Genomic DNA, 14,817 nt, shown 5'->3' with positions numbered 1-14,817 from the left:
TTATAGAACTTTCCAATCAGTCTTATGCCTGCTTTAGATTATAGAACTTTCCAATCAGTCAGTCTTATGCCTGCTTTAGATTACAGAACTTTCCAGTCAGTCTTATGTCTGCTTTAGATTATAGAACTTTCCAATCAGTCAGTCTTATGCCTGCTTTAGATTATAGAACTTTCCAATCAGTCAGTCTTATGCCTGCTTTAGATTATAGAACTTTCCAATCAGTCAGTCTTATACCTGATTTAAATTATATTAGTTCATCAGTCAGTAACTCTTGTATCTGCTTTAGATCACATAAGTTCAGCAATCAGTCAGTCTTATGCCTTCTTTAAATTATAGAAGTTTACATTCAGTCAGTCTTATGCCTGCTTTAAATTACAGAAGTTCAATAATCAATCTTATGCCTGCTTTAAATCATAGAAGTTCAATATTCAGTCAGTCTTATGCCTGCTTTAAATCATAGAAGTTCAACATTCAGTCAGTCTTATGCCTGCTTTAGATTATAGAACTTTCCAATCAGTCAGTCTTATACCTGATTTAAATTATATTAGTTCATCAGTCAGTAACTCTTGTATCTGCTTTAGATCACATAAGTTCAGCAATCAGTCAGTCTTATGCCTTCTTTAAATTATAGAAGTTTACATTCAGTCAGTCTTATGCCTGCTTTAAATTACAGAAGTTCAACAATCAGTCTTATGCCTGCTTTAAATCATAGAAGTTCAACATTCAGTCAGTCTTATGCCTGCTTTAAATTATAGATGTTCAGCAATCAGTCAGTCTTATGCCTGCTTTAAATTACAGAAGTTCAACAATCAGTCTTATGCCTGCTTTAAATCATAGAAGTTCAACATTCAGTCAGTCTTATGCCTGCTTTAAATTATAGATGTTCAGCAATCAGTCAGTCTTATGCCTGCTTTAAATTACAGAAGTTCAACAGTCAGTCTTATGCCTGCTTTAAATTATAGAAGTTCAACAATCAGTCTTATATCTGATTCAGATTATAGAAGTTTATTATGTACAACAGTAAACAACACTTAGTCTTATACCTGTTTTAAATTATAGAATGTATTCATATAGTTATTTTTAAAACCTCTTTACAGAGAGTAAAAACAAATGCATCAAAATCTAAAGAATATAGGACTAAAATATAACTTTTCTTTGCAATGAATAAAAATAGAACCCATTGATTCTGATCTGTAGTATACTGACATTGCAGTCTTCCCCTTTTGACTACATTAATGTTGTTGTATATGCTGTTGGAAGGTGTTACTGTGCCAACTTAGACCATGCTAATGTTACTGTATATGCTATTGGAAGGTGACTGCCAATTTAGACTGCTAATGTTACTGTATATGCTGTTGGAAGGTAACTGTGTCAATTTAGACTATGCTAATGTTACTTATATGCTATTGGAAGGTGACCCTCTGTGCCAATTGGGACTATGATAGTGTCACTGAATATGCTATTGGAAGGTGACTCTCTGTGCTCACAAGAAGAATTAGTTTTGTCAGTGGATCATGAAGATGAGTTCATGATTTGAAAACTAAATTACTCAGGAGAACAGCACATATTGGCATGATGTGGAATATTAAAAATCCATCAGTTAATCACATGACTAACATTTCTAACATCTTTTTGTATGTATTGATCTTTGATGTAGTTTTCTTAATAATTGTTATTTTTCTTGTATTTGACAGGATTTAATGTCCAACACAGAGCTCATCAGTAGAATAGCATCTGCTCTGATAAAGGGAGATTTGTATGAGAGGGTAAGACTTTCAGTCATGGGTATTGCTTACAATAATTAGTGACATACAGACATACACAAGACAAGTCCAAAATACATCAGAGAATACAAATAATCCATTTACTGTCCCTTAAACCACCAAAAAATTAACGGACTCTTTTCACATTTTATGTTGGATGATTATGAACTGCCTGAATTCTAAAGTTAATCGTGGAGATGATTCAGTATATTTTTTTTTACAGAATTTCTAAATTGTTTTCCAGATTCTTTAGATCACAACCAAGCACCTTAGAGGAATTACTGTAATGTCTGTACTTTTTCCTTAGCTCATGAGCAATAATTTTGGAAGAATTACTGTAATGTCTGTAATTTCATATGCAGTTACTAATTAAAACAAAATCAACATTATTTTTTGTCTGATTTTTTACACCAACACTTTTTCTTATTAAATTTAGAAAATTTTAGGTACCTAAGAATATATATTCTTAATACATCTGAAAAGAATTTGTATAACATATTAAAGACACTGCAGTACTACACAGACATTACCTAAATAATTACAAGCACAAAGACAAAATGTTATTGACTGCCACCTGATGTCAGTCTGTCATAATCTACGCTTGGTTGTAGTGCTTGCAGTAGCCATAGCACTGATTCTCCTACAGTACACATGGTTACTGTTATTAGAGCTTGGTAATTCCTGTTATGACTATTCCTTACACATGGTTACTGTTATTAGAACTGGGTAATTCCTGTTATAACTATTACTTACACATGGTTACTGTTAAACATACATACATACATGCATACATACATACATACATACATACATACATACACTGCTATATACATACATACACTGCTATATACATACATACACTGATACATACATACATACATACATACATACATACAATGATGCATATATACACTTATACATACATACATACATACATACATACATACATACATACATACATACATACATACATACATGCATACATACATAGCAATGTGCATGTGTATCTTTAAAGAATATGTGTGTCTTTTTATGTTATTGTTAGAAAAAAGCTACTACTATTTCATTGTAAAAATATTGAAGTGCATTGTGTGCAGAAAACTAACTGTTGCTTCTCATAGTATAATTTCATGAGTAATAACCAAATGAAAACCCTCCAAAAGTATGGAAAGTGTATAATGAATGTAATGTGCTAAAGTTATATATGGCAAGAATTTAGATTATCTCATCAGCTTATGTGAATCTTAAAAAGATGCAATCAGCTGATTAAAATGGGTTTTCTGGAAATCCCTCTAAGTAATTAGAAATCATATTTTGCTTGCAAGCATCATGTTACCTTACTTTTATCTATTGATACTATATTGACTTTCTTTAGTGGGTTACTTCTAGAAATAGACATAACATTACCTTGGTATTATTTAACTTTTCTTGAAATATAAAGAAATTACAGAATAACGTATTGCAAATCCATACGTACTTTTTTGGAGTTTCCAAATTGAATCAGTACGTTTGATCAATTCTGACTGGATGATTGCATAGCTTTAGGTAAATAAATGTAATTGCTTCAAATGATGTGAATTATGTATATTGTTTTATATGGACTTGTTCCCAGGCTGGTGATATGTATGAAAAGATACGTGACCATAACCAAGCCATGCAGTGTTTCAAAAAGGGCAAAGCTTACAGGAGAGGTAAGTGTTTATGAATATTTATGGGCTATGTAATTGTCTACCAATATAATAAGCAAAGATCTGAGCGGGATAAAACTAAACAGGGCAAGGGTCAAAGATTACAGCCTCATATGTAATATAGAATCACTCTTGTAACCTAAACACCATCTACAGCAATTGATGGTCATATTTGATATAATGTTCCAAGACAATGAATAGATGACACAGAAGGTTGCAGATCTGGTGGGAGGTAGAGCGGGGGTCAGAGGTGACAAGTTATATATAATAGGGGCTATTTCATATAACCTGAAATTCATCTGCACCGATTGAGGAAGTATTGTCATAGCTGGTAGGATGTATTGTGAGGATGAATAGATAACAACTATGGTTTTAGATTCTGATTGCATCCCCAGCAATGTGGGTGGGCATGGGGAAAGGGGTTGTGGCAAAATTAAAATGTGTGGATATTTGTGTTGGCTTCCATATTTGTTGAAAATTGTTTTCAGTATGGTAATTTTCTCTGCAGAATACTTTACATGATCGTATTAACATCAGGAAATAGCCTCCTCTGAATTCAGCCTATCCAGAAAGACGATAAAACATCTTTCCATCTATATATCATAGACGAAAGTCATACAGATAACTACCCTTTGCCCCAACAAAGTGGCAACCCATAACCCTGGTGTTTGCCATATTAAACCTTCAGTCAAGAATGTTGACAGTGCCTTGAAAATGTAGTGTAATTTTTCATAATTTTGAGCCATCTTGTAAAATTTCTTATTGGTTTAGTAAGTCAACATATTTATATACCTGATGTGTACAATATTTTTATGGTTTTTTTTGTGAATTCATATTTCAGACATTCGTTAATGTTGATGTAACATCAACTGGTAAGAATTGTATGTCAATTTCTCCATCGTATTTTGAATTTGCAAAATACAAAGGTGAAATTAACATATGAGCATTCAGTTTATTATGCTGTTATTTTATTGTTTGTCTGATTGGTACAAGTTTGCCAAATTATATATTAATTGCTTCCACTTATTTTTCTCAGTTATTTGAGAGGTATCAAGAAAGTACAGGACAAGCACATCAGAGTTGCAGAAGATAATTGTTAGACATACCTTTCATGTGCTAAATGTTCATCATCACACTGATTCATTGTGTAGGCATTGTGGGCCATAGATACATGGTTCAGTAAGAGGCAGTTGAAGGACTGAGAGAAGGGAGAAAGTTCTAAATTGTCCAACCAGGTTGTGTTGAATATTCATCAAAATTTGGAATTGATAGTGAGCATTATGGGGGATGTAGAAATGCAGCTACCACCCCTGGCAAAGATTCCCAGAACTTTACCCACAGTGACAATCACATCTGAGCACATGGAAGCTGTGGCAAGCAATTCTACACATGCTTTGTTGGAATCGCAGATGCTCTGTCTCGTACAAGAAGCTCTGTCATCACCAAGCAGTTTTGTTGAAACGGGTGAATTTTACCCCATTTTGGTACCTTCTGGGCATAATTCCCTACCCCTGTCAATGCATGGCTTTGGACTTTGCTCACTGGCCAGGGCTGCAAGTCATATACCATATGCTGCCAGCATCCCAACTGACAGCCATCCGATCCAGCCAGTCGACAAGTCTTTATACACACTTGGTGGGTGTGACTGTCATTACAGTCTGGCAAACAACACATCAGTCAACAATTCCAGCTGTGATGGTAAGACCACCCTGGCCAGACATCAAGTCAAACCAGCCAGATGCTTTGTGATCCCTCTATACCAGATGGAGATAGTTACCATCTTGCAGAGGCTTCCCAAGGGATGAGGCTATTTATAGCAAAGTAAAAACATGTGAACAAATGAAAAAGTAACTTGATGGCCAGATATTTATGGTTTCAAAAGACTGGAAATTTAATTTGCATTTTATGCTGCTGTTATTAATAATAATGAACATTAACATTTTTCCAGCAAAAAGGAAACATTCACGGCACAATAAATGTCTTCCAGTCACTTCGGAAAATTCCATAAGATTTTATTGTATTTATTTAAGTTAGGTGCCGACTTCCTTTGATGAAAGGTGCTTAATGAAGATTGTAGTCGGCTTGCTTTGATGAAGGGTGCATGTGTTAATAAACTCACCACTAAAGAACAGATTTGGAGGACTGAAAAATTCACATTTGTTAGTCTGTCAGCAACATCAAATAATTGTAGAACATTGGTTGGGACTGATTTTTTTTTGGCATTGCTTAGTATTTGTACAGAACAACTGGTGCTTCCAAGGTAATCAGTTTCTTTGAAGTTTCAGCAAAAGTTTTGTTTCGAAAATTAGCTGTCATTTGGTTGATTATAGTCATTCCTGTCCCTGACTTCAAAGGTTGGTCAATTGTAGGTAGCCCAGTAGTATGACTGTGTGAGTGGATCATCAGCATACAATACTCAGGCCAGATGTCAGCATAAGAGGATTATGATATAACAGTACACTGTTAAGATGGTTTGTCAATGAACAAAGGGTTTGTTATGTAACAATAGATAGATTACAGTGTATTTAATATCCAGGTTTGCAGTGCACTAGAAGAAATATATTCATGATGGAGATCATAGGTGATCCCACAAAGGCAGACAAGTTACAGATGGGGGTAGTGCATTTGCTCTTTAATCAGGCAGTGGAGTTTGTATAAAACCAGACTCCAGGGGTTTTCACTCCTGACTTTTTATTTGGTCACAAAAGTCAATATGAAACTGAGAAAGCCATAGATTTGAACTGGCTTAGTTGGGGGGGTGGGGGGGGCCTGAAATTCACAATGGAGATGGCATGGTTCATTGTGCAGTTGATGTGGTGCAACAAATATGCATGCAATCTCAGTCTGTTTGATGCATAAAAATCCATATTATGTAGTGTTGAAAGTTTCTTTTTCTTTTCTTCAAATAATTTTTTACAATGAAGTAACAACTTTGAAATATATTTTGATAATTAGGTCCATCAGGACCATTTTTGTATTAGTGTACAGTACACTTTTGGCCAGGCGCCATTGACCCCCAGATTAGGGGCACTGACTCTTGAGACCCCATTGGGAAAAGGGTCCCCAAACCTCAACCACATTTTTGTCAGTTTTATTAATCAAGGACCAGAATCTTGGTTCTAAGTGCAGTGACACACTTGCTAAGTTGCAATTGCCTTTATATGTGTCCACTATAGATTGCCTTCCTAGCACAATAGCATCCAATCTAAGTCATTTAGATCATCAACTGAAATCAAACAATTCCTGCTTCAATCTCAAGACAGGGAGTGGTTAGTGGCAGTAATTTTATTGGAAGCCCCCACTTACCACCATGTTTCTGGATGGTCAGAGGCAACTTGGCAGTCTAAAATAAGGTCCATCACATTAGTCTCTTGGAAATGAAGGCCATTTTCCATGTGTTCCATGATTGCAGGGAGCAATCCAAGGGACAACAGTTCTGATAATGTCAGACATCTTGGTAGTGGTGAACTTCCTCTTCAAACAATAGGGGACAAAATGACTGGAGCCCTGCACTATGGTACAAGAGTTTCTCCGTTGGTGTGCCCAATATCATATATGCATTAAAGTATGACATATTCAAGACAGACTCAACATTCTGGCTGATTCATTATCGAGGGGAGGCCATGTACAGTGAGTTGAAATAACAAATTGCCTTCCTTCTGTCCATTTCCAGACCCAGAAGCCTGGGCTGTTATTGCCCTATCAGTCATATTGGAGGATGTGGGCCTGCTCCCCCCACTAACCAAAGCAGTTTTAAGACCAAATCTAATCCAGGAGACAAGAGGCCAGGCCTACAGAATAGTTCCAATTGCCCCTGTCCAGTGGGATTGATCCTGTGTCGACATCTTGCTATATAAAAACAACAGACACACCTAGCGAAATCGTAGCCCCCCCCCTGCTGCTCAGACAGACAAGGTCATTAGTCCTGGAGAATGTATGTGGCATAATCAGAGGCTTTTCCTACCAAACAGTAAAGCAAGACATAACCCAACAAGAGCTGGCCTCTTGGCTAAATTTGTTATTAAATCATTGTATTAACTCAAAATGTGAGCAAAAATACAAGCAATTTCCACAAGTCAGGCCTTTGAACATATTTTATTTGAGGCATTGTGGAGCCATTTGGCTGGCATGCTCAGTATTTATCTAGTTTCTATTTATGGGATATAGCTGCACAAAGGAGGGAGCTGAGTCTTATCAGGTCATTGGTAGCTGCCCACACAGTTACAAAACCCCATTCATAACCAGTTCTAGGCAAGACCTTATAGTTATCACTACATTCACCTGAGAAATTTTTGAAGATGAGGCAATAGCAAGGTGCGGGACCTCACAGGGATCTCCTTCGCGCAAATTACTTAATTTATTGTTGTGCTTCCTTCATGTTTTGAAAAGTTCATCCTTTCAATAGAGATGTGATAGTGCTCCTACAGGGTGTCATGGGTGTTATCTATGTTTGATTTAATTTATATATGATTCAATTGTTCGTAAGTTTTAAAATCTTTTTATTTTTTAATTTCATTACATGTCAGAATAATGTCATTCTGTTTGCTAGGAACTCTATACTTTTTCCAGAAAATAGTTTGACCTTGACTGTTCATTTTTTGTAAACACATAAGACTGACCTGGTTCCCGACCTTAATTCAGAATTAGTAACAGTCATGCCAACAAGTTTTTTTAATATTTATTTTTATTGTGGGAATAATAAGGTTGAGATCGAGGCTGTGTTGGTTACCTGACCCTCTACTTGTAAACAGTTTTTAGTGAAGTAAACAACTTTTATTCTCGGAGTAAAATGATCAGTTCTTATCAAGGAAATACAGGGGCTACGTGATTTTTTTATCTGTAAAGATGATCATGTGACCCTTATCTGGGCATCTGTTTTGTGTAAAATTTAAGTTTTAAACCATCATTTTAGAGAAATAATCTCAGCTGGGCTTCTGAACACCGGTACGTAAGGGTGTTTCTTTTGTTGTGTCATTTTGGGAATTACATTTTAATGTTTATTCAAATTATTTGGATTCAAAAGGATTAGTTCATTTCTCTGGAAATAGTTTTGAGTGTTCATACAGAATTCTTGAACAAAGACATTTCTTAAAAATTTTATTTGGATTTCCGAAACAGGAGGATTATTTCTTGTGTTTCTACAAGGAACTGTAGACAACAACAGTGAACAAGATACAGCATACATCATCACCTTCCATCCTGGATTCTTCGTTGGGACTCGAACTTGAATTTCTTAGAACATTTTATTATTAGGACTTCAAAATTGTATTTGTGAATTATTCTTGGATTATTTTTGGATTTGATTCTTGAAACCATAAGTTCTTATTTTTTTCAATTTTACAGTATTTTCCAGGGAAATAAATAATTTGTTAAATTTTTCAAAGCTTGTTGTTTTCACTCTTTCTTGTGTTACTGTTTATTTCTGCCTAAACACATAACATAAGAATTGGGTACTCATCCTAGGGGTTATTTTGAATTTTGGTTAGAATATTTCAGAAACTTTTTTTTTTTAAATTTGAATTCCCCTAGTTTTTAAAACTACTCCTCCTCTTACCTTATTTCCTAATTTTAATTTATTTTTTTGATTATGTTTCTTTGAGAATATGTGCCCATTCACATTACTATCAATACCTCCCACCCTTCCCTGCATATTCAAGCTTAAACTGGTAAGCATCCAGGATATGAGTGATAGCAGGAGCAAGAAGTGGTATTTAAGCGTTCCCATTATTTATATGCTGCATATAAATGGTAAGCTGTTTTATCTTATGGGGATTTGGAGGTAGTGGAGTTATTTCCTAATGTTAATGTTATCAGGTAAGCATTCTCAAAGAAGGTTAATTTTCTTAAAGGTTTCCTTTAAAAGATAATTTAATTTCTTGAGATTAACTGTCAGGTTGGGACTATTCAAGTGCATTTCCAATTTTGAAAAATAGATTTGAACATACATTGTGCACTTATGACCTTAAGATTTATTAGAGTTTGGTTGAATTTTAAAATGTATTTTCCCGTATGTTAATTCTACTACCTAATGATCTTAAGATTTGAATTATTATTTTTTTTATATCAGCTGTATTATAGTTGTACGTATTCTGAAGTAATTAGTAAGTCCTTTTGAACTCGAGAATCGCATCTTTGCTGAATATGTACAAGATCTACATTACATCAGTAGTTTTATCTTAAAAAAATCATACATACATCATTTCTTGTTTTATCAGATTGTACAGGATTTTAATTTTATATTAAATTTTATAAAAATTTACATGAAAGATTAAGATAGTATTCCTGAATATTTCTGTTTTTGTAAGTTTTACAAAGGTTTTTGTGTTTGTCACAGCTGTGGAGCTAGCACGCTATGCATTCCCTCAGGATGTAGTTAAACTGGAGGAAGAGTGGGGAGATTATCTGGTCTCCCAGAAACAGTTGGATGCAGCCATCAACCATTTTATTGAGGCAGGGTAAAAGAAAATATTTATTTAATTATAACTTCACTTTGAGAAGTGGATGGAATGAAAGGCTTTTACTTTGTCCATCCATTTACTAGTTTATGTATCTATCCATCTATTTATCAGTCAACAATGTAACTGTTAATTCACTGCTCCTGTTTACAACAAATGCACAGTGTTGGTGCATTTTGGGTTGAGAATGTATATTAAGGCTGAAACTAGGTCATTGTGACCTCTTTTCAAGTGTTCAAAATTGTTTAGAAGTGATATCCAGGCTCTGATATTTTTTTTAATTCTTTCAAGTGTACCATCTCTCTCTCTCTCTCTCTTAATATCTTGGACATTTTTGTTGATCAGGGTGAAATATACCATTTTTTTTCTTTATTTCATACTGTGTGGAAGAAATATTTTATAGGCAGGTAAGTTATTAAAGAAGAACACAGCTTTGAAAGTACTTAGTGTTGGAGCAAAGAGAGACTCTGTTAAAAATTTACTTTTTATGCTAATCATATCAGACTGTCATTTATTTAGGTCTACTTTGAAAGCAGTTGAAGCTGCAATCAATTCCAGACAGTGGGTGAAGGCAGTTCAGATACTTGAGCTCCAGGATTCTGCCATGTCAACAAAATACTACAAGAAAATTGCCGACCATTATGCCAATGTTGGAGAGTACGAGGTAAATAATCATTAGAAGTGTGTGGTATTACTAGTGTATGTTTACAGTGGGTTTTTTTATTCTGGAGGTACATACCACCATGCTTTTTCACTGTACCAGTACTTCAGTAATTTCCATCAGCATTATATGTATGGAAATTCCCAAGGAATCTTGTTGTTGACTTTAATGATATTAACAGTGTTTTCATGACAAAGTGGTTGCAAAATTTATCTTCTTTCTGTAAAATGGTTGTATTTGTCACAAATTAATGGTGAATTTTACAAATATAATTATATGTATGATACTTTAATCTCATGTTTGACATGTGTTATGCCAGTACAGTGGCAAATGGAATGTGGTCAGACCATTTTGGGCCCAATCCAACTTTAAGATTTATATAAAAAAAAACAATATAAAAAGATTTGTCATGCTTTAGTTATTTACTAGTGTATGTGAATGTGTTAAATATATGTATTCTTTTGTAAGACTGCAAATTATACTATGGTTTCCAGGGGCATGCTTGTTTTCTGTCTGAAGTTTAAATGATTTCTCAAGTCCTAAATACTTTCTCATTTATTTAGTGTGTTTTATGTTTGCTGGCCATCTCTGATAAAATATCTTGCCAGGGAGTTGGCACCCCACTCAAATTTTCCCAGCCTATTATATCAGTAGTGTAGCTACAAAATTTTAGGTTTAAGTATCAACACTTTCTATTTTTATCAACATGCTTCTAATGTCAGGTAATTTATCTACTTTAAGGCACGGGTTTTTTAAATGGGGGAGGCTGTGACTTTGTTTTCGAGTGAAATGTTTTCTTTAATTTGATCTCAGAATAATTTTTTTTCAAACAGTATCATAGATATAATATGGTGTAATTTTTACTATAGATCAGAACACAATATTTTTGCGGTTATTTACAGATAGAAATTAAACAAAAAAAAGTGTTAGGCCTCTACCCCAAAACATTGAATTGTTGATCCTTACATTAACTGATATGTATTGTGGTATGTTAAGAAATACCACACAAAAAAGTTTGTTTAGTTTCCATCTCTGATATTCATAAAGTATTTTACTGATATGAACCTATTACATGTGTGCACATTCATTTTCTTGTTCATTGAAAACATTCTTTTGTACAAAATGTTTTTCTCATTAGATATTTGTTTTGTGTAGCTGAATCAGGGAATGTTTCTTTGCGTAACATTACAGCTTGAAAACAAGTTTTGAAAGAGATTTTTCTGTCAGATTTGTTTATCTTCTCAAATAATTGTATTTGGCACATGTTTTAAGATTTCTCATACACAGAGGATATTTTTTTTTCTTACATTAATACTGAATGTATTTCATTGTGTGGTACCAAAAGCATGATATTTTAATGTTTGGCAAAGCCATGAATTAAAATATATCAGTTTTGGTGCCACAAGATTAAATATATCTGATATTAATGTAAGAAAAGAACATTTTCTTTTTACCATGTGCCAAATTGCTCCTGAATCAAAATTTAAAAGATTAAACTCACTTTTCAGAACACTGTGCTCACCCCCACCCCCTTTCATAATTTACCTCACTTTCATAACCTGATCATATTACGTGACTTAAGAAAGCAGTATGATTACATTGTCTTAATGTGTCGCAGTGAATTACATTTTTGCCATTTTGTGAACTATTTGACCCTGTCTGAAAACAATGCATGTCTGATTCAGCAATGCATCATGGTGTGTTTGTCATCGTTTGTCAAGGAGGTAAGGGGAAATAACTAAAGAGAGACATGAATGATGTCTGGTCAGATTTCATTATTAAAAATTAATTTCCATGTCTGAAATGTAAAGCAGTTTCTATTTATTTGTGCTACTTCACAGAGTACTAGTTTTGTTGCTGCAGGTACAATATTTTATAGGCACATATTGAAGTATTGCATGGCGTGATGGGAAATCTCTTCATGTGAAAATATAAGGATATATTTTTCACATCTGGTTACTGGTTGAAGAAAAATGTTAACAGTGTTTAAAAAGTCTAAGCATTTTGCAATAACTATTGACTTTTCATGTTACCATTGTGTCCTTATTTTGTAGCTTGCAGAGAAGTACTATGTAGAGGCTGGCAGTACCAAGGAGGCAGTAGACATGTATAATAATGCTGGCAAGTGGGAAATGGCACACAAGGTACTTTTCTTTTTTCAGTTCTGTTGTCTGTAGATGATAATTGAATGTAGTTTCATTTATTTTGCCAGAACAAGTTTTAAATTTAGTATCAAAATGAATATAAAAAGGCCATTTTAAGACAGCTGATTACTAATTTAATATTGTTAGATACATTTATTTTTATTGTCTTAATGAGATGTCTTCATTCTTGTATTATTCGGTCCATGAAACACCCTTCAGTATTCAATGTTTTATCTCAATAATCTGACAGAGTCAGTCTAATTAACTTTAATATTTAAAAAATGCCAGTTTAATGAAACTTTTATACCTAAGCTCTTTGCTTACAAGAATATGATTAAATTAATCAGTACCATAACTTTACTGTCTGGAGATTAAAATTGAAAAATCTCATAAACTGTTCCTTGACAGCTTGCATCAACTTACATGAAGTCCGATGATGTCGCTAACCTGTACATCAGCCAAGCTCAGCAGTTGGAAGTGCAAGGCAAATTTAAGGAAGCAGAAAAGTAATTATGAGCAAATTAATTTTATTATTAAATAATTATGAAGACAAAATTGAATGGTCCTTTTTTGAGAGGAATGATAGTGAGTTAAATATGTAACAGCCCATATTTTAGATTAATTTGCTTTGGTGCAGTCCAGTACTGCTTTAGTTTACAATTTAAGAATTTCTAACGTTTTGGTGTTTGTAGTGAATAATTACTTTAATACGTTTCAGCTGTTTTTGTCATATCAAGATGTATTTCACAATTAAATGTGCATTCTCACAATTATTATAACTACACAAGTTTTCATCTAGCTTTAGTAGTTGAGACAGGTATTAAGTACAAATATGCACATACAGTGGAACCTCGCTATAACGCAATAATTCGGGTTTAAAAAATTTGATCACATAATATTGGGGTCGTGTTAATGCGGGGTTTTACAGTATTTTACTTTTTTCAGAGAACAACTCATTGGTACATATACATGTATTCATGTCTAATGTATATGATGAATAGGGTATCAACACTATTTACTATCGTGCCATCGTGGCATGCAGGTCATCTATAATGCATGTGTTGGTGTGTGTGGTTTAACGCCATTTTTCAGCACACAATAGGCTATACATGGCGGCCAGAATTAATGGTGGAGGAAGAACCTGGGAAAACCCCGGAAAGAACCACAGACCCATGAGAAGCTACTGGCAAGCTTTCTCACATACCCACATTGGCCGAATCCGAGACTTGAACCCACGCAGACACAGGTGAGATGGCAGTGATCCATAACGGAGAGCACTTTAGACCATTCGGCCACTTGGGGCCCCCTATAATGCATGTAATTCCATTGAAAAATTGCACACAGATTTACAAAATTCAGTAATTTTGTTCCCAGATCATTGTGTCTGAATTCAACGACTAATATACAGCATGAACAGAGTATCAACACCGTTTACTCGCTATCTGATATCAAACCATTGGGGCCTGCAATTAAGCCATAATATATGTAATAACATTGCAAAAATTGCATGCATATTTAAACTATTCAATAATTTTGTCACATATCATTATGTGTCTGAATTCATTGGGAAAAATTAACAGCAACATTAGGCTAAGAAAGACAAAGCACGTGTACGGTTCATTACATTCCAGGGTCTATGAATGAAGTCTACAAATTTCATACTGCTAAAATTTTCTCAAATGTGTTTCCATATTCATTTATCCATTGCAAATTTCCAATAACAAATGACCGCTCCGATGGCCTAGTGGTTAGAGCGTCCGCTTGGATGCGGGAGGTCATGGGTTCGATCCCCGGCTGAGTCATACCAAAGACTTACAAAAATGGTACTAACAGCGGCCTCGCTTGGCGCTCAGCATTAAGAGGTTAGTGTTAGGACTGATCAGCCCGGTGTCAGGATAATGTGACTGGGTGGGACATCATGCCACATGTCTGAGGCATGATGCCCCTGTGCTAGACATCACTAAAAACTGCCACACTGCAGACATCATAGTGATATGACTGAAAAATTGTTAAAACAACATTAAAAATCCAAATCACACACACACACATACCAATAATAAACGCTTGTACACCTATTTGTTTGAATGACTACAGCAAGAATAATTA

At 34.5% G+C, this 14,817-nt stretch overlaps 1 protein-coding gene across 1 annotated transcript in view; it reads left to right on the top strand.

Moving 5' to 3' along the window:
* Positions 1 to 14,817, top strand: part of LOC149807249 (intraflagellar transport protein 172 homolog) — a 128,903-nt gene that overhangs the window by 62,382 nt on the left and 51,704 nt on the right. The window contains exons 24-29 of the mRNA XM_089964023.1: positions 1,695 to 1,766; positions 3,376 to 3,454; positions 9,786 to 9,906; positions 10,426 to 10,570; positions 12,622 to 12,711; positions 13,120 to 13,217. Of these exons, the coding sequence (XP_089820149.1) occupies positions 1,695 to 1,766; positions 3,376 to 3,454; positions 9,786 to 9,906; positions 10,426 to 10,570; positions 12,622 to 12,711; positions 13,120 to 13,217 (605 nt within the window). The remainder of the gene's footprint in view (positions 1 to 1,694; positions 1,767 to 3,375; positions 3,455 to 9,785; positions 9,907 to 10,425; positions 10,571 to 12,621; positions 12,712 to 13,119; positions 13,218 to 14,817) is intronic.

Source organism: Sinohyriopsis cumingii, chromosome 1, assembly GCF_028554795.1.
Source record: "Sinohyriopsis cumingii isolate HCF-2022 chromosome 1, ASM2855479v2, whole genome shotgun sequence".
NCBI classification, from domain to species: Eukaryota; Metazoa; Mollusca; class Bivalvia; order Unionida; family Unionidae; genus Sinohyriopsis; species Sinohyriopsis cumingii.
The sequence above is the reverse complement of the archived record's forward strand: the minus strand, read 5'-3'. Positions and strand labels throughout refer to the sequence as shown.